This window comes from Vanacampus margaritifer, chromosome 5 (genome assembly GCF_051991255.1).
Source record: "Vanacampus margaritifer isolate UIUO_Vmar chromosome 5, RoL_Vmar_1.0, whole genome shotgun sequence".
Classification (NCBI taxonomy): domain Eukaryota; kingdom Metazoa; phylum Chordata; class Actinopteri; order Syngnathiformes; family Syngnathidae; genus Vanacampus; species Vanacampus margaritifer.
This window is the reverse complement of record NC_135436.1, coordinates 24,677,113-24,698,105: the sequence shown is the minus strand read 5'-3', so window position 1 is coordinate 24,698,105 and position 20,993 is coordinate 24,677,113. Positions and strand designations below refer to the sequence as shown.

The 20,993-nt window shown below is 38.6% G+C and overlaps 1 protein-coding gene across 4 annotated transcripts in view; it reads left to right on the top strand.

Annotated features, from left to right (window-relative positions):
- Positions 1-20,993, top strand: part of LOC144051863 (cell adhesion molecule 1-like) — a 321,818-nt gene that overhangs the window by 124,588 nt on the left and 176,237 nt on the right. For all 4 annotated transcript variants that reach the window (XM_077565411.1, XM_077565408.1, XM_077565410.1 and 1 more), the window contains one exon: positions 7,931-8,043. In XM_077565411.1, coding sequence (XP_077421537.1) covers positions 7,968-8,043 — 76 coding nt within the window. In that variant the 5' untranslated portion in view covers positions 7,931-7,967. The remainder of the gene's footprint in view (positions 1-7,930; positions 8,044-20,993) is intronic.

The following is a 20,993-nucleotide window of genomic DNA, read 5'->3' as shown; positions in this document are numbered from 1 at the left end:
AATTGCATATAAATGTCATCGTTTTCCTTACTTTACAATCTATATTGAATAAACAAGTCAGCACCATCGAGACGTCATTAGCAGTGAAATGTCATTTTAATAGAACGTTATTGTGAAGTGGAATCTAACAGCACTAGTAAAGTAGTGTAATACATAGTTGAATTGCCCAACTCAATAGTCAAGTTTGATTCCTTGAAATGTTGAGTTCACCCAATTTTCATTTCATTTATTTATTTATTTTTACCATGTAGGTGACAATGGCTGTTTTTTTTGTAGTAGTTGTTTTTTTAGTGATTATCTTCATCTCAGTTTCTTATAGCAAGAGGCACAGTATGTGTGTACACTCTCTGTATACATATATAATCATATAAGAATAAATTGTAAATATGAACAATCTGAAAGAGTACCATCGGAAGTTTTGGGACATTTTCCCAGACACCCGGCAAGACATGGTGGCCTCCCGGCGGGTGCCTTTCATCTGGATTTTAGGAGATGAAAGCTTAGTTTATGCAAGCATTTTCCCCCCTCTAATTAATATGCAAATGTGTCCTGTTCCATCGGGAATTTAATGCTATTTAGAGGAATTCTGGTTATGTCCTCAAACGCGCACAAAGATGCACTCGGTCTCTTCCCCAGCACGACCCCTGATGCTTTTTAACATGTTCTTCAGCAAATTGTGCAAACAGACGGTGCTGTCAGTTAAATGTCGGAAAATTGCTAATTATTTCTGTTATGCGGGGCCATAACACTTGAAGTTGAATAGTTTTTCAGCACTCTTGGAGTTGACTGTTTTTTTTTTAATCCATAGAAAATGGCAACAGGTGCATATTATTATTGTAGGTACATCCATATAAGCAAATGAGTTATAATCCAATGCATTTTGTTTTTGTTTTTGTTGCTTTTATTATACTGAAAGTAAAACTAAATGCTAATCTGGTTATATTGCAGATAAAATGTTACTGTCAGGACTGGTAGCACTTTTAGATTTGGACTCAATTGGTCATGTCTATTCGGTTTATACCAGCGCGGCTGCAGCTGGGCGACCATATGGTAATCACAAAAATCTTGTCATCATTTTATCTGTTTGGGTCTCAATTCCATCGAAAGTGAATTTTGTTTCATTTTTAACAGGAGAAAAATAAACAAAACATAACATTAAATCAAGGCAGTGATCAATGCATCCAGTGCATTAAACATTGCTTAAATCAGATTCTTGAATGTCATATTTTTTTCCCATTCACTACCATTGACCATCAGAATAGCAGTACTACATTAATTACGTGCTAAAAAGTTTTGCTAAAATGAAATATAAAGCAAACTAAATAAGTACTTAAATGTACAGTATATAAATTAAATTGTGAAATATAATTAATCATGTTTTTGTTATAATTGAAATAGTTACATTGATCCTGGCATGTAATGATATTTTTTATTATCTGTATATTAATGATTTTATATTTTTTTATTTTTAACTTTTAGGTAGATTTGACCATACTTTCTGATTCTGCTCCACTGTAAATTTCAAACTTAAAACAACTTTAGCAATGCACAGCCACCAGTAGGTGGCATCGTTTCTCCTTTTTAGATCAACAAAGACATGAGCACAATTTGTGAGTCCACTGTGAGAAACGGCAGTATTTTGTGCAACGTACCTTTTTTTTTCTCTTGTTGATTATAAAATGGAAAAAGGCAGAATCAAATTTGTTTTGTTTTTTACTCGTAAAAGGAGGGTTGATGAGGACTGACATTCTGTAATCTTCAGCAAAAACTATGCTGCGCTGAAATACTTCCAGTGTTCATTCTGCTTTCAAATTTACAGTGCCAAACAAATTGGACTATTTATTATTATTATCATTTTAAACTTGCAAAATAGCAAACTGTGAACCTCCGATGGATGGGGATTACCGCATTCAAGCATGTGTGTTATTCGAGGAAATATTGTATTTGATGCAGCACTAAACTCTTCCAGGATACATTTTATGATACTTAATGCAAATGGACCACATTTGAACAGGACCGGTGATGTTGATGAGGAGTTCTACTCGACTTTATTTTTGTTAAAGTGGTGCGTATGAGACGGAGACCGCAGTTTATAGAATTAGATGGATCACTTGAAGCAAATGCACGTGGGGGGTTACAAGTCGATAATCGTCCTGACGATCGCCAAATGGCTTCAAGAGGCCTAAAAATGTAAAGTGGGAGTCCTAGAATGTTCTAATGTGCAGTAGGTGGAATGACAACAATCGTTTTTTTTATTGTCTACAGTTCACAGCCACTGACTTGTCTTACTAGAAAGTGTATAGGAAATTCAAAATGTGTATTTGCGCAATAGAGGTAGCATACTTGCTACTGGTGCACGTGTTTCGCACATCAAAGGCATCAAGAATTGATGACCTATGGTGTTATTCTTGGAATATCATTTCCTGGGTTGGTGGGGATATCGTGAAAGGGAGGGATTTTATAAAAGCCGTTTCACTGTATGACGTCGGAAACATATTTATGTGACATTTTTGGCACATTATTTATTCCATCATATGAATGTACAGCACATATATTATACATGACATATATGGTGGCAGAGACCCTTTTAGGGTCTGTAAGGCAGTGTTTTAAGTATAATGTATTTCAGATGTGAGTTTGTTTGTTATTTTTGTTTCTTTTGCGGCCACATTTGGTTCTGAAAATAAACAGGTGCTGCATGGGCCAGATAAATAAATAATAAATATAGATATATATAGATAAATAATATTTTCCTTTTGAAATTACTATTAAATTATAATTTAGCTTTTTAAATACAATTGTTATTTATTCACAATCAAACAAACAAACAACTATATAGATAAATGCTCTTCTTCTCTCCTTGATCTGGGGAATCTGACCATGTGGAGCAGGTGGAGACCGCCAGCAGGCCACTGACGGAACTGCAGGCTATCATCATAATGACGGTCACAGTTTGGACATTGAGGAGACTCTGCAGGATTTTTTAAAAAGTATTTATTCATTGTTTTGCCATTTTATTTATTGTGTTTTATGTTTGATCTACAGCAATTTGTTACAGCTGAGCTGTTTATCAACGTTACTATAGATAACGTCTAGCAAAAATAAGACGAGCCTTTAACCTCTTTTCTATTGTCGAACATTGGTGTAAAAAGTTAAGTTTAGATAAGATAAGTCTATCCCCAAGTGCCTGTAATGCCGCCTACCTGAAAGTCCCATTTTGGGTTAGCGTAGCCAAGCATTTTCCGTCTGCTCTTTCCAACGCTTGGTACTAGGCCACTGATAAAATGCATCCAAATCAGACTGGAATAAGTCACTGACATTATCTTAACGACTACAATAAAAGGACATTTTGGAAAGATCTTCACACAAAAAAAATGCAGCAGCGAATCAAAAATAATTGATAAAAGTTAGAAAAACCTTATGACTGAGTATGGATCCTTGAGGCACACCAGCGCTTAATGTTCAAACCATGAATTATTTTACAGGAGCTTACAATAATACAATTTTTTTTTTTTTAGGAGTATAACCTCTGCATCATTATTTATTGTTTTATTTTTTTAGGCAATATGTAAAATTTTGAGAACCACTGCTACGTGCTTACTGAGCAGGAGCCTCGTGAACTTTTTTGGGGTGCTCCACTACATTTGTCTGTTGTAAATTGTACACACCCATTCCCGCTTATTATCTTCTAATATTTGTGCATGGGGGGTGGGAATTGGTTGGTGGGGGTCACTTGCAAGTCTCTGATTCAATTATTCTTCCCTTCACAACAGGAGCAAAACATTTTCATGGTGAACGGTTTTTGCCTAAATAGATTAGCATCTCAAATAATTCAATTTCCGCTAATTTGATTGATTCCCTTAGCAAGAGGTGGAGTGGGGAGCGGGTGGAGTGGGGAAGAAATCTTAATTTAAAACCATTGCATTTCTAATCAAACATTAAAACCAAGAAATAGACCCGGGAGAGAGAAAAATCTTTTATTGTCACTTTTCACACTAATTGAAAAAGCAAATGCTGACGGGAGTTCATATGAAAAAGCCCCATGTCTGTGTGTGGCTACTTGGACATGCTACCAAAGCAAAACACAAGAAAAACAATCCGATGGAATGATTGATGTCTACGTCACACAATAGTGCGTCAACAGTCAGGCAAAGACCGTCCAATCCGACAGGACGGGAAGGCGGGACTTAATTTGAAACCAGTGTTTCCAAAAGGTACGAGCTGACTGATGGCTGAAATGACACTTAATCACATAAATAGCCCGCAGGCCTATATGCGAAAATATAGCCCAGGAATGGTGGGACATTGTGATTTTCTAGGAAGGTGGAAGTGATGATTTGAAAATGTAAGCACTTTGGAAGATTGCTAAAATCTTGATTTTACTCTATTTGCCGATATTTGATGAACGGGCAGCAGCGCATTCAAGAGAGATGTTGAAACTAACCAATATCAACATTGATATCAATATTTGGATGGATCTGTCCACCACTTATGCTCATCTTCAGCTATTTTGCAGGCTACTCAGCCATCCTCTGCTCAGACATAAATTGTGTGAGAGTATCTGTGGTGGGCCATTACTACTGAGGAGCCAGATGAAGCCGTTCAGTCATCTGATCCATTCCTATCCATTATTCATCCTGCTGGGTCCAGGAACCCTATTCCTATTCTCTTCCATTTTGTAACAGGAATTTCAAAAAAAGTTATCCAGGAGAACAAAAGCAATTGTCACACTAAAAGGCCTGCGGGGAAGAAAAAAAAAAGAAGTTTTGACCGGCAGCCTCTTGCTGAGCAATAGCCTACTTTGTAGCGGCCTGGCTGGGGGCTGCATAACTACATTTACATTGTTACGAAACGAGTGATTTTTTTCAGGTATCAGTGCTTGATCTGATTTTTCTTTTTACTTGGACTCTCTACATTCGAAAACATATATCTGCACTTTGTACTCTTTACTTTGTCGTAACAGGCCCACTGTACACACTTGCAACATCCGCCAATGATGATTCAACATAAAAAAGTACACCGCAGTTAAGATCTTGTCTGACTGATTGAGTGATTGATTGGAGGAATGTGAACCGGGGGGCATTATCGACGATGACGCAAAACATACAAGGATGTATTTTTGTTTTTTTACCAATAGACAATTTAGCAGTTCACAACTTTAGAAAATGTTGTTTTGATAGCATAAAATTGAAGCCAACACTTTCTAGCTCGAACATGCAACATGAAGCGTAATTGTTTTTCTTTCTTTTTTTCCAGTTTGGGCACTATGTAATAAAATGTAGCAGAATAAAAAATTGCTGAGGTCTTATTACAAGCAGCCAAATGTGATATTTGCACCAATGCATGTACAGTATATATAGTATATGCCATTTGATAAATGGTTATTATATATATATATATATATATATATTTTTTTTATATATATTTTTTTACATGATTTTATTGTTCACAAGAAGTTTGATATAACAAGTGTCCCTGAAATTGCTGTCCACCCGCTTTAGAAACTGATGGTTTCAGTCATCATTTTGTCTTTCTTCACAGTAGGCTGAAACAGTTGTCAGTTGCAGAATAAATATTTACTATATTTCAGAATTTCCATCATATCTGAATAGTTGGATATCGTCAACATTAATATGTCCACTCAGTCATAGTGAAATATGATCACTAAACATTTCAGAAATTAGAAATACATTTGGTAAAAAGAACACAATCCGCTTGCTAGCTGATGCTAACGTTAGCACTAAAGTTAGCCAAAAATGTCCACCATGTCCGCAAACTCACATATTGTCCCATTTCAATGAAAAACTTGACCAATAAGTTTGAATGAAGCATTTTTTCATTGTGACAAGTTATATCAAAACCTTTATTGTTTGCAAATTATAGTTGTTGTTCTTTTCCTGTACCTAAACACATTTTAAAGTTTTTACTTTTACTAAAAGATGGAAGTTGAATCACTACTTCTGATTTTACTCAAATATCTAAGTAGAGTGTGAGTACTTTTGCTCCCTTTGGCGGTATGTGCGTGTGTGTAATGTTAAAAACACCTTGTGGAGACATTGAGTGAATGAGTGGCAGGCAGAACCGGCAACTGGCAAGCCGCCGCAGATAATAACATCTGAAATAAATTTGATGTGCGCAATTCAATCTCTATGGAGAGAGAGAGGGAGAGAGATAGAGAGAGAAGAGAGCGAGCAGTGAACTTGTAAATGCTATCTGCTCATCCATGGAATGAGGACTGACACGGCGGGCCCCGCCGAATAGATTGCGCAATTAGCGGCCTTTTGTGGCGTTTGGATGCGTGGAGATCGTCACGCTCCCCCAACGTTTCCAATTCCCAGTGTGCTAACTTTTATGAAAAGAAGACACATTGTGTTAATTATTCTTGGAGTTTTTTTGCGATTCGACTGTGATCCAGGCCTCTGTTTTATGTTAGAACGACAGCAGAGGTGCATTTTTAAAGTGTAATACCCCAGTAAAAGACAGGGGGCAGTCTGTAGTTACTTTGAGCATGATAGGTGACCATTCAAACAGCCTCACTTCCCGCCATATTTCCATTTTCCATTTTTTTCTTCTTTTAATAAAATAGCACTTTGTCTTTCTTGATAGACCACCGGTCACTTGATTAAGTACGCCTCCGCAATGTAATGACAGCCAATACAAATATTGTTGATACTAATGCTCATGTCATAGATGTGTTGCTGTTACAGTAGCACATCCACTATTGTGGTTGTGGAGCTGCAGTGAATCATATTCAGAGGTGATTCGATATGTTTGATCATTTAGATTACATATTAGAAACATATGTACATTTGTACAGTATATACAGTATGTACATATGGGGTATACAGTATATATCTGTATATGCACTCTGAAAACAGTTGGGTCAAATATAACCGAATTATGGATTTAAAAAAATGGACCGATCCACTTTATGGGCCAATTTAACCCATTTTTTTTCTGGGTTGTTTTATACAAAATGACCCCCCCCCCCCTTTTTTTTTTTACCCAATTAAAGGATCTGACCAACATTTATGAGTTGTTTTATGCCGAAAGACACATTTCTTACCTCAAAGTTGGGTTGACCCAAGTAGCGGATCGGTCCATTTTTGACCCAACTGTTTTTAGAGTGTATTTATGTCTATTCTTATGTGATATATAACACAAATGCATACAGTATTATATATGTAATCAGTCCTTCTCAAATAGAGGGGTGGGGTTAATGCCAGGCAGGGGCATCAATGACCCCAGAGAACGTTTTTTTTTCTTCTTTTTCTTTTCCATGCTAGAATAAAGTGTAATTGCACATCCACCACAGTAGGTGGCTGTGGAGCTGTCATTTAACTTCAGCCAATATAATAATAATAATAATAATAAAGTTGTACATTGATCTATAATTATTTTTCTTTGTTTTCTTTATTGTGAATAAGGATCCATGTGATGCAGAGGTCACAATTATTGACTATTTTACTGTTATGGTGGGAGGGCGCAAAAGGTTTTCTTCCCCCAGGGGGCCGTAACAGTAAATAAATGAAAAGCACTGAGGTGTATACTGTATTGTGTAAATATATTTTTTCACTTACAAACACACAAACAACTTACGTCATAAAAACAATGTAAGAAGTATAATAATAATAGTTTCAAAAATATAAACAAAAAATATTATATATATATATATATATATACATATATTACCTTATACTTATAGTTTACATTAAACTCACAACTTTATTTCGTCAATAAAACACAAGAATAGTCTCCGTGTGCAATGCAGGCAGAGTCCTGCTTGTCTTTCGCAACATAATGCAGAATGCTTGATGATGGCACACTCAACGTTTGATCCCTCCTCCTCCTCCCACCGCCCGTCCCCTCCTCTCTCCCCTCCCTCTCTTCTCCTCATGGGTGCACATTTCCATCCCGTGGCCCTCTCTAGGTGATCTAACACCGCCAGTCTCCAGCAGGTGTCCAACATGGCGAGCACGGCAAGCGGATCTCTCGCTCCCTCCCTCTCTCTTGTCGTGATTTCAATGGTCTTCTTCCTCAAAGGTAAGTTATCATGCATTCGTAGTCGCAATGTTTACCACGCAGCTCTTTAAAAAAAAAGAGAAAAAGTCGGAGGGTTGCTGTGGAAGAGCGCAAAGGGGGGTGTTGGCACAAGTTGTTCGCGCGCAGCGATGGCGCACGACAGTACTCTGGCTTTTTCAGCGTCTTTCTCGTTCGCACCCTTGAACGCCGACATCGGAGTGCGCGACGATACAACAACGTTCCACCCGGCTCTTGCCGCATCCCGACTGTCAATTCGGCGTTGCTTTGAAGGGTGTTGTCGGTAGTTACGGCGCGATGTTATGTCAAGTGCGTGCAGGGAAAGTAGCGCACAATTGTAGCGCAGTTTGAATCAAGTTGAACGTCCTGGAATATGCCATAACATTACAGTCTTAACTGTACACGCAGGTCGAAAAACACGCATTGCAGCTGTGTTTCCACTCACCGTGTCCTCCTTTAAGTGTGTGTTTAACAACTGACATGTCTGTGCATGAATCAGTGTTTGCACTTTCACTGGCTGCCTGCTCGTTTCCCTGCAAAATATCTTCGCGTTTGCAACAGAGTTGCATGCGTCAATATATACATGTGTGTGTGTTTAACGTGTGTGTGTGTGTGAGAGAGTGTGAGATACCCCTGCTGACACCGGTGGCGAATGTGTAGCGTGTAAAATGTCAGCATGCCGCTGTGTTCGATCACGCGCAGCGGTGTGCATGTGTGTGTGTGTGTGTGTGTGTGTGTGTGTGTTGGGGATGGGGGGGGGGGTGTCTTTGGCTGCCAAAGGTGCAGTGAACGCATCAACAGGTCCTCTGAAGCGCGGGAAAACGGATGTTTGTGTGTGGAGAACAACGAGGCCTTATATGAAGTACATACAGCAGTTCCCCCCACAGTACAAGGTGGATTTATTTATTTATTTATGTATGCAATAAAACTGAAATAAAACTGCTTATAGTGGGCATAAACTTTTTGTTAGCAAGTCATCTCTGATCAGACGCGATTCGCGCGAATTCAAGAGGTCATGACTACTTGAACTTGTTTGCTAACCAAAACAGCAGCACCGAAGCACGTAAACAATCTCTTTGGCGAATTATGTGGTCCCGCACAGTGTTAAAATGCGATCTTACCTTCTGTAGCAAATGGGGTAACGACGATGAGTGCACGTAGAATGACATAAGGTCACTTTTCAATTTAAGATAAATTGATGCCTCCCTCAAATAACACCTTTTTTTTTTTTTGTCCACCATCAGAAATCAAACCAGGGAGCAAATGTTAATTTTGAGACACTTGTTGAACCTATTTGAACTCTGTTGCAGGCAGAAACAGCAGCTTGAGTCATCAATTAAAAAAACAAAAAATAAAAAAACAAAAAACGCCTCGCTAGACAACTAGTTTTTCCCCATCAGAAAGAAAAACAGGGAGTAACTGTTAGTTCTTAGACACTTTGAACTCTGTTGGGGGCAGAATCAGCACGTTAAGTCATCATTTTGAGAAAAATAGACGCCTGCCTCAAATCAACACCTTTTTTTCCCATCAGAAGAAGAAACAGGCAGCAACTGTAAATCCTCACACACGGATATTAACTTCTCCTATTTGAACAATTTTGCTAACCAAAACAGCGGCACGAAAGACCAAGCCATGTGTTTATAAATTTGTTCCGCATGCAATATTAAAAATAATCGTTTACATCTTTTACAATTCCAGCAGACTCTGAAGTGTGAGCCATCATCCAGAAAACTAAATGCCTCATTTCCCCCATCAGGGTAAACAAAATATGGTCTATCTTCATGCTAACCAAAACAGCAGCACCAAAGCAATCTCTTGGTTGAATTAAAGTGTGTCATATGTGTATTAAATATGATCCTAATTTATGCAAATGGTGCATCTTTAATGACCATTACCCTATATGTAGACCCTGACATGTAGTCACTCATCAATTTAAGATAAATTAATGCCTTCCTCAAATAGACGCCTCAAAAAAAATCTGCTAATCACAGTCATCATGTCTGTGTTATCATCTGCATTCATGTTTACATCCCGGCCACTTCTTGCTTCACTTCTTCTCTGTCACTTGTCATCAATCATCACATCACGGTGTGACGACATGATTGACTAGTGGTTAGCATGTCTGCTTCACAGATCTGCAGTTCTGGGTCAGAATCTATTCACAGGTCCTTGGGTCACCCAAAATATGTTGTAAATAAAGGCCTCACCCAATCGAGTAAATAAACACGCCTGGCCGTGATGACATATTTCTAACCCAACAAGTAAATGAATAGCGCGCTCTTAATCTTAAAACCACATTTCTTTGGACGCCACAGTGTACCTAATGAATTGTCCTGCGAGCGTATCCATCATGGCCGCTGTCTCACAGTGATTGTTTTCCTTCAGCTTGTATTTCACAGTTGCTGATTGTATTATGCATTGAATTGGAGTGGAACCGCATTCAGAGTTGTCTTGCCCTCCGCTCCCCACCTTCCCTTCCTCGCGTTAATTTAATTAACCTCATAGTCAAAGGGAATAATGTATTATGTATGCGCCATGCCGCACAGTAGGTAGACTCGTGAATTCGGACCTGCGCCAGCTGGCTGGATGCAGATGAACAAAACAACAACCTTTAGGCTAGAACGATCTCCTTTGGTAGAAGTACAGATAGTCAACTAAAATCACTTTGCATCAAGCAGCAATTATAATAAACAATAATAATAAACAATTTATCTTAAAAAGAGACTTCAAACTGTTTATTGCTACTCCCACTTCAATCTTACACAGAACAATTGTGCATTTAAAATAGACACATTATGAACTTTGAAGTCCGTTTAGCTTGATGCTAACAAACAATACAAAACGCCATAGATTGGCCAACAAATAGCATGTTGTGGTGGGCACCACGTGATATTGACGTTATTATTTCCTAGAAATGTGATCATTTGAAAATGTGAACTGTGGCAGAGATTTAGAGGAAAAGAGGTTGCATATTGATAATGATCTGTTTTGTAATTACTGTGAGGAATCATTAACATGATCAGTGTCTTCACATAAATGAATATGATTATTAATAACGAAAAAAAATAACACTATTTCAAGGTAATTTGAGCATTTTTTTTCTTTCAGAAGTATCAAACTTACTGAGTCCATTGTGAAACTCTTCTACCTGTGTGTCTCTGCGTCTGTATTATACTGCCCCCTGCTGACTAATGTGCACATACCAGAAGGAGCAGCTCAATGTCCATTGAATTGAAGTGAAAAATGTGGCAAAAACTGTTTAATTCTTGACATCATGTCATTACTATATGTTTGTATAGAGTGCAATACCGAATACTTCAGTAGAATTTTCACGCAGGTTTTCAGCACAAATATAGATAGCTAGCACAAAAGTAGCTAGCTAGCTAGCTCTTAACATGAGAAGTGTATAGTAACATGGCTCTTTGTGTTGTTGTTTTGAGCACACAAGTAGCTAGCTAGCGCAAAAGTAGCTAGCTAGCTAGCGCTTAACATGTGAAGTGTATAGTAACGTAAAAAGCCATGTTACTATCAGTGGTGGGAAGAAAAGGAGTATAGCTACTAGGGAATACTTTACTGTACTTCAATAGATTTTTCACGCACGTTATTTTTTTTTTAACACAAAAGTAGCTAGCCATTTAGCTCTTAGCATGAAAAGTGTATAGTAACTTGGCTTTTTATGTTACTATATGTAACATGGCTTTTTATGTTACTATGCACTTCACATGCTAAGAGCTAGCGAGATAGCTACTTTTGTGCTCAAAACAACGCTTGTGAAAAATCGACTGAAGTACAGTAAAGTATTCCCTAGTATACTCCCACCATTGATTTAAACTGATGCTGCCACTGGATTATGGTAGACACACACGGGTAAAAGAGTGCTTAATACCAGATTACGATTGCTAATCATGTGCTTATCATGACTCGTCACGACTCTTCCTTCCCTCGGGGGGAGGAGCCTTCGTATTAGACAGCTTCATGTGAGAAAAGGTAGCCCGCTTATTGTCGCTTTGAAGCCATTCGTCAGGCCTGAGCGATGGCGAAGTGGATCAATGCCGAGCTGTCACCGAGCCCGCGGGCGCCGCTGCTGAGGGACGCCGTCTCAGAGAAACAAAAGGAAACATACAGTTGTTACGCGTTGAGGGGAGGTGTAACGGCGGTGTGGTTGGCCCGCCAGCCCGCCGCCGCCTGGCAGCCAGCCGTTTGCCAGCGTGAGTGATCGGCGGCGGTGTCCGTCTCGCTATTCTGTTCCCCCGGTGATGATACAAGTGTTGAGATCACTCAGATTGACTTCTTGTTGTGGTGGCGGGAGCCTCACATCGTATTATTTAGAACACGCCGTGACAGGATTTGTTGTTAAAGGGACGCACGCAGATTCGACTTTTTAGTAGTCTGCCATCTGACAATTTGTTGTTGATCAAAAATATGGGTATTGTTCATGAGCTGAATGTTGGACTCTCGGACAGTCTGTCTGTTGGTCTGTCTGTCTGTCTATCTGTTTGCCGGACTGTTGGTCTGTCAGTTGGACTGTCCATGGTAGGTGAGACTGTCAGTTGGACTGTAGATTGGACTCTTGGTCATCCCGTCTGTCTGTCTGCTGGACTGTCGGACTGTCAAACTGTCAATGAGGCTATTGGTCGGACTGTCGGTTGGACTATCAATCCGACAGTAGGTCAATTGGTCTGTCGGTTGCGCCGGTGGCAAATCCAGGTCCAGAAAGTAAAAACCCTGCCACAGTTTGCCTTTAACCCCTGGTGCTAGCTAGCTAGCTCCCTAGCTAGCTCCCCGGGTACTTGTTTACCTGCTAGGGAGCTAGCTATGCTAGCATGAGGGGCTAAAGCCAAACTGTCGGTCTGTCAATGGGACAGTTGGATGGTGCTATGACTCCTACGTATATTCTTGTCTTGAAAACAGACGTATTATGCAGAATTAAATATTTAATTGCTTGGATACAAATAGTTTGGAGTGCTTGTCCACCCATCAAGTGTGGAACTAGAAAACCTCAATCCCAAAAATGTGCCTGAGAGCAAACTGTCCAGAAATTTGTCGAATTGTGTGAATAGCCACTGACTTACATAATCCCCCCCCCCCCACACACACACACACTCCGCCCATGACTTGGAAGAAAAACCTACAGCCTTAGAAGCACAAATTTACTTTAACTAACAGCCTTATTGACATTACTGGATACATCGATACAGACACTAATTAAAAAGTAGTTTGGTGATGAAGTGCTGCCTCCACGAGTGAAAAAAACAATCCATGCTTTTATTGTCGTCGGGGCAGCTTGCATATGTTTTTTTTTAAGACTTGGAACTCAACAAGTAGCTCACCCTCACAATAGAGGAGGTGTGGCCTCATTTGCATGAGACAGGCCCGCCCTCTCAAACCAGGATACATTCAGTGACGCTAGAGAAAGAGGCAAAAGGGAATAAGTACGCAAAACAGAGTAAATGTTTTCAATCAAACCTGTCTCCTTTGAATTAAAAACAATGAAGTAATTTGTCATGCAGTGGACACAGCCAAACAGAAGCAGAGCAAGTATGTGACTTAAAAAAAGAAGAAGACACGTTTTATTTTTGCCGTCGCTTGGTTAATAATTCACACACCTGACTTCATAAAAAGACTCTAATTCCAGCATGATGGTAATAATCCTGCACTTAACGGCCCGTTGATGGTGCCCGCGTGTGAGCTCTGTGCATTAGATCACGACAGTACATCATTTGTAACAATAATTCGCTCTTCTATTTAAAGAAATTGAATTTATCGCTCATTAAATTTACATTAAACGGCTTAATAACCCCCCCCCCCCCCCTCACTAATTGCTAGATAATGCATGGCTCTACATAATGTGCTGCTAACTAATCTTATTATTGGAAGGGAGCTTCGCATAGATAAGTGGAAGTGACCGGATACTTGGTCAAGAGTCATTCATTCATATCACCTTACACAATCTCTGCTTCTTTGTTTACACGGATGTTTCTCAACTGTTATTGGGTCAAGTGACTGAAAAATAATCGATGTTGTCAATCTCAATCAGGGGTATGCAGCGGTGTAGTGGTCCCTGGAGAAGTGGGTATACTCTAAATTTTCACTTTTTTTTTTTTTAATAGATTTTTTTAAAAAGTAGTCCAGAAAACCGTCCTGTTTTAGGAACGATCTGTCGCACAAGCAGCCTGAATGAATGAAAATGTATTTATCATGAGGCAAATGTACAGTATAAATAATGTAAAACAATATTTAGTGGGGAAAGAACAAAAATAGTGAAAAACTGTCACTATTAGACCTCAATATTTATCTTAACTCATTCACTGCCATTGACGACTATAGACGTAAAAAATTCATGTGAACTATTTCTATTAGTTTAACATTTTTTTCCATTTCATTTCATTTTTTATGAAAACCTAGAATTTTTTTTAACGTTTTTGGGATGTGTGCATTCAGTTTCATCCCTAAAAAATTGAAAAACAAGACATAAGTGTTTTTCTAATGTAATTTTTTCTAATGTAAAGCATATCATCGCTGCTATGTGATAAACACTTATGTCCATTTTTTTTTTTTTTTAATTTTTTTGCGTTTTTATGTTTTTGGGATGAAACTGAATGCAGACATCCCAAAAACATAAAAAAAACGAAAAAAATTGGGAAAAAATGCTCATGGGAACCTTACAAAATAAACTTCCTGGACCGCCGAGTGTAATTTGAAAATTCAGCAATTTGTTATGTTTTTGGGATGAAACTGACTTCAAACGTCCCAAAATGAAAAAATTGGGAAAAAATGGACATAGGTGTTTTTCACATAGCGCCGACGATATGTTTTACATTAGAAAAAAAAATCTCATGGCACACCTCTTTTAACCAAAAAGTCAATACACGCATTAATTGTGTACTATACTAGTGAAAGCTCATTTAATTATTCTGTGTGTTATTTTACGTCTCTCGAGTTCTAGCTGAATAAAGACAAGAAATAAAATCCGGACCACTGAAGTAAAAATTTCCCGAAGACCCACTGATCTTTCACGGCACACCTTTTTGAGGATTACTGGTTTACACCATAAGCGTGTCTGTACACTCGCGGAGAAATCCAATAAAATTGATCAGGGCTGCAAAGGTTTCTCACCACTCAAAGCAAATATGAAGTTTTCAGGTCAGCGATGGGAGCGAGTTAGACAGTTTGTAAAGAAGAGTTCATTACGGGGGACCCGTGTGCGGGTGGGGAAAAGAAGTCCTTGAATGTGAAATCACTTTTACTTCCTGCAAGGTCAGACAAGTGCCGCAGTCAACTCTGAGTCATGTCGTAAGCAAATAAAAAATAACAGGAAAAAGAAAATAGCGGTAAAACCTTGGGAATCTTCCTTCTGACGTCGAAATGTAGAAAACAGTCAATTAGGACAAACGGAGAAGATTTCGAGGGCCTTTTAGAAGCGATGTGGACAAAAGCCTCCATTCATAACTATGTCGTGTTAATGAGGAAGACAAGCATCAATACCGCATTGTTTTCCCTCTTGCTCTCACCCAATTGGCCACGGTCGCCGCAACGCTAACAATCGGGAGGGAAAACTGGAAATGCCGCCGTCTGGTTTTGAATGGGACATGCAGGGCACATTAGTATGGCTGATGGAGCAATCACAAGCCACCATTAAAGGCGGCCGAGAGAGACCACTATTTTCTCTTCCTTGTGACGCCAAACTCATCTTCGCCTGGTACGTTTGCAAACACGCGATTGGAATCCGCCTCGCGTCTCTCGCCGTTATTTTAAAGAATGATCTCGACGCTTTTCCGGATGGACGCGTCTCAGTCTGCGGCGCCGCATTGGAGGCTGCAATCACATGCCTCTCGTGGTGCGAATGGGTGGTTTGCGTGGAACATTTGTAGCGTCTCAAATTGCGGCACAATTACAGATACATCTCGGCGACGGGTTCAGTGCTCATGGGAACCTCACAAAATAAACTTCCTGGACCGCCGAGTGTAATTTGGAAATTCTGCAATTTTTGGATCTTGTAGAACGGGGATGCACGGCCAGTTTAGTTCGTACCGGATGCGCCCAACATCCGCTTCTCCAAACCGTCATATACGTTTGTAACCATTTTAAACGTTGAATATATCCATCTTTTTGGAGTAAATTCTCATGCACTTCACCGGTTCTGTTGTCGTGTACTTGGAGATGGTTGTTGAAGTGGTGGCTTTGGTTGTACTCTCTCATGGCTGATAGCGCCTCTAAGCATACTACACTCTAAAAACTGAAAAGTTGACTTCACTTGAAAAATTGCAAATTTGCATGCATCTTTTTAAGTTCTTTAACTCAGCCGCCATTGTGTAAATGCCACAAGATTACTTTAGTACAATCAACTTAATTTGTTTTGCACGCTAGAATCTTACCAACTTAATTTTCATTGTGTGATACTACTCCATTTAACTCATTCACACACCAGCCATTTTCACTGAAGCAACCCCCTTCGCTCCCGGCTGTTTTACTGGATTTTGACTGATTTTGCAAGACCCACAGAATATTGTGTCCAATTGCTAAAAAAAAACATGGAACCTACCAAAAGAAAGATTAACTCTTTGACTGCCAGACGTTTTCAGAAAAGGGATGCCGTGGGTGCCAGCCAATTTAAGCATTTTGAGTGATCTTTCAAGGTCCACAGAAAATTATGTGTTTGGACTATGGAAACACACATACTACCAAATGAAAGATTGGACTCTCATCTTTCATCAGAAAAAGTTTGTGTCTACCTTATTCCGTTTTTTAGTAATCAACAATAGAAAATGGTTAGTTTCACCTCTGTTTAAAAAAAAACAACGTTTTTTTAACGTCTTTGGCACTCCTCCATATGATTTTACTAAACGTTATATAACGTTTTTGGCAGTCAAAGAGTTAAAGTCTCTTCTTTCATCAGAAAAAAAAGTATATTTTTATCTGTTTCCATTTTGTAGCAATTAGCATTAAAATATAGCTAAGTTTCTTCATTGTGGGGGAAATAGCTTTTTTGCAACATGGCCCTGGTTGAGCTCTTATACTCTGCTGCCACCTGGTGGCCATTTTTTTGTAATAACTACCATTGCTTTAAGTGACCTCTTCAGGTCAGAGGCTGCATCAAAGCCTTCTGTATGCTCTAGCATAAGAAAACATGAAATACATTTGGGAGACGGTCACAGCGGCTTTTAATTTAGACCAACTTATTAAAATAAATGATCAAATGTGTTCATGGAACAAACTCAATTTGTATGCATAGAGGCCCTTGATTTTAAGCTGTACCTACTAACGCCATGAAACATATTCTAAAGTGAGATAGATTTGCAATTAAAAATCATCTTTTTGGAGGACACGCATTTAGTAAATCCTCATGCACTTCAAACGAACTGTCAACGGTTCTGTTGTTGTGTACTTTTCAGATGGGTGTTGAAATAGCGACTTTGGTTGAAATCTCTTATGGCGTCTAAGTTAGGTTTGCATTTATATTTGGGGAACATAAGATAAGCTTCCCATTTTACTTTACAGACACAATTTTCTTCACCTAATGTACAGCCAGACTTCTCTTCTTCTCTTATGAGCAAACTACAGTTTTGGAGTTTGAGGCTCTGGTGAACAATTTCTGCCATCTACTGGTGAACACTGTTATTACAAGCTAAGACTGCTCACCTACAGTAATAAAAAAAAATAATAATGAAAAGGGAGTGTGGAAAGTAGTAACTGATATCAAGGAAGCACAGGTAGTGTCTTTAGAACAACATGCAACTGCTCCAGGTAGCTTCATTCTGCTCAATTTGACACTAACGTAAAAATAGGAGTTCCAATTATCCCGACATTAAAAACAGTATTTAAATAAAGACTAATGTTCACATTTGATTCGAATTTTACCCAATGTCTAGCCCAACTTAGAATGATCATTCACCCTTCTATGTTTTGCATTCTGCTTTTATTGTCCCTTTATTGCCTCTTATAAGCATTATACGCTTTGCTTGCTCTCTTATTCCACTTTGTTTTATACCCAACTAAAACCAATACGCATCATTGCTTCTCTCCAAATGAATGTAGAGTCGCTCTGACCTTGCTCTCTCTCTCTCTCTCTCTCTCTCTCTCTTTCTCTCGCCTTCCTTTTCTTACCCACAGTCGTAAATGTTTCTGGCACGGGCTATCATTTAATTCAACGGAACCTTTGCGTTACAGTCGCATGGCATGAGTTAGGATGATGGCTTTTGAGGAGGGCTGAACACTTAATCAAATTCAAATCGACATTGCAATGTTGGAGAATGACATTTTTGAATAGGAAAAGGTGCAATTTTGGGAAGGGGTGGGGGGGGGGGGGCGACTTCATTTTGCTTGGTCGGTAGGCTTTTCTTTGGATATATATCATCGGATTTTTTTCTTTCTTCCAAATATCAAATACTATCATACATTATTATACAAAATGTAATATATGTGCTCCCAAAACTAGCGCCGATATCACAATAGTTATAAACCTTTTATGATATTTGATTTGAATGAAAAACTACTAATATTACTGCAGTTCAGCTGCAAAGTTATTCTTGGTCTTTCGGCATCAAATGTACGTGCATTGTACTTACTCTATGTGTGTCTTATACTGCCCCCTAGTGGCAGAGTCACACACACACACGTAAAGGAGCAGCACAATGTGTGTTGAATTAAAGCATGACATTAAACAGCTTGAAGCCTCTTATTTGAAGAATTGTTCCTTATCTGCCAAACTGCTATTTTAAGACCAATTTGCTGAACCCTAACCGTTCTAAATTGTTAATAAAATGCATTATATGTCTCCTTAAAAGAAGTTAAAGTAGTCGCCGATAAACCTTTACAGTCGCTAATAGGACAATAATGTGCCGCAGCTGTCACTCTCCGATAAGAATAAAAATGGAAAATGGAAATCAATTTGTGGCCCTGATTTATATCTTGGCTGAAATTTAAGGGACAGGTAATGTTTTTTTCTTAACACCTCTCCAGCCGGAGTGCTGTTTGCCGATGCATTTATGCGCACGGAATGAAACGTTATTCCCTTACGCAGCGGGATGCGTGGCAAAACACGGGGACAACATTAGAATAGCCGCGTCCGTCCGCATTACTATTCCTTTCTCCTCCTCCTACCTGCTCTCTAATGTTTCCTCAAATTTTATTTAAACAGTACACTCAGGGATGGAACGAGGGGGGAGCCTACCAATGATTCCGGTTAGAAAATTGCAAATGCAATAAAGTAAAAGCAATATTCCGACAATAAATCTTTTGCGCGTGTGTGTGTGTGTGTTGTTAGCAGACCAAGTGCTACTTGAGGCGCCGACGAGAAAGATTTTTCATTACTGATCAGACGGCGCAATGTTAGAAAATGCTGATAACCCCCTGAGCCAAAAGTGATGTCCTCAAATTGAGATGTCTAAGTGTATCAGTTAGGATTTCAAAAACAGCTTTGAAGAGCATAGACTTGTACGAATGGAAGGTGTCGGTGGTTTTTGCTTGCTTGGTTTATCGTTGGTATTGCTGGTATCGTCATCGGAAACGTTGTTGCCATAAAGGATTACGAGTAACATTGTTTCCTTTTTATAAAAGTTGCTCAGGATTCAGGCCCAACCGATGAATTGACCAGACGATTTAATCTGCCAGTAGCGCTTGCTTTTGAATTAGGCAAAAAACAAACAAATAACAAACAAAAATCGGATTTTATTTTTTTTGTTTACACTAACACATTTCAACATAAAACAAAGTCAATGACCTTCAACTCCCTCCCCCCACTAAAAAATAGGCAGAAAAAAATGGGCAGCAAAAAGTTCATATTTTGTCCAGAATGAAATTGGTAACTTCATTACGACCAATCAGGGCTCAGTTTGCTGACCAAACCCAGAAAACAGGTGAGCCCCGATTGGTTGTCAGTACAGGTGATGTCACCTTCAGTCGACAGCAAGTGGAACAATTTGTTTTTAAAGTTTTTAATTGTACAAAAAAAAAAAAATGAAGTTATAACTCTTGACAAAATATGAACTTTTTACCGCTGAAAATGGCTCAATGAGTCAAGTATTCCTTAAAAGATAAACAAATATCAAGGGACAAAGTAATGTAAAACAGTCAGCTTCTGTTCTGCCAGTAATTCATATCTATTCATTTCTTGTTAGCCTTATGGGACAAAAAGAAAAAAGAAAAATGCTAGTGAACATTCAGTATACGTTTCCCATGGAAAATGGGGGAAATCAGGATGAAAATCCCAGAAAAAACCTAAATACTTTTAAAAAATATTTTGAATAATACTGAAATTCTTTTAATAATAATAATAATAATAATAATAATTATTATTATTATTATTATTTTAAATCAGTGAGCATGCAATTCTGTGGGTGCCAAACAGCAAATATGTGGTGGTCGATTGTAATTTGTAGGGTCCCGAAGGGGTGGAAAATTTCAAGGGATAGACTAATTATCGGTTGGGTCGATAAGTAAAAATGTAACATTTCAGACATGATCAAATTTGAGAAAAACTTTATTTACTGTAGTAAACAATAGGGAACTATTTATCTTTTGGTGACATGCTGGGAGGTCACTGAACTTTTTGTTAGAATTTTAAAACAAATATGTCTTTTGACTAAGATTAAAAATAAAGAAATAAAAGTAATAAATGATAACAAATAAATAATATTTACTAATCTTAACACCAATATTTCTCCTTTTAGTGAAAATGAATAGCGGCTCCAAATATCGGTTATCGGCCCTATTGGTATATCCGAAAAAATCATCAGAATTATGCTAAACAACCATTTTCCCGAACTATATTTAAGCTCCCTATTAAAGCGACAACCTTCAATTTTGTTGATTCATGTTTTTTTTCCCCATTTCTAATGCAAAACAGAATTTCACCTACCACTGCATTAGCACTTTGTAAAAATCCACTTACGTCACCGCTGTAGGAACCGAACCCCGTCGCAAAGTGTGCCACCCCTTTACGAGCAATTAAAAAG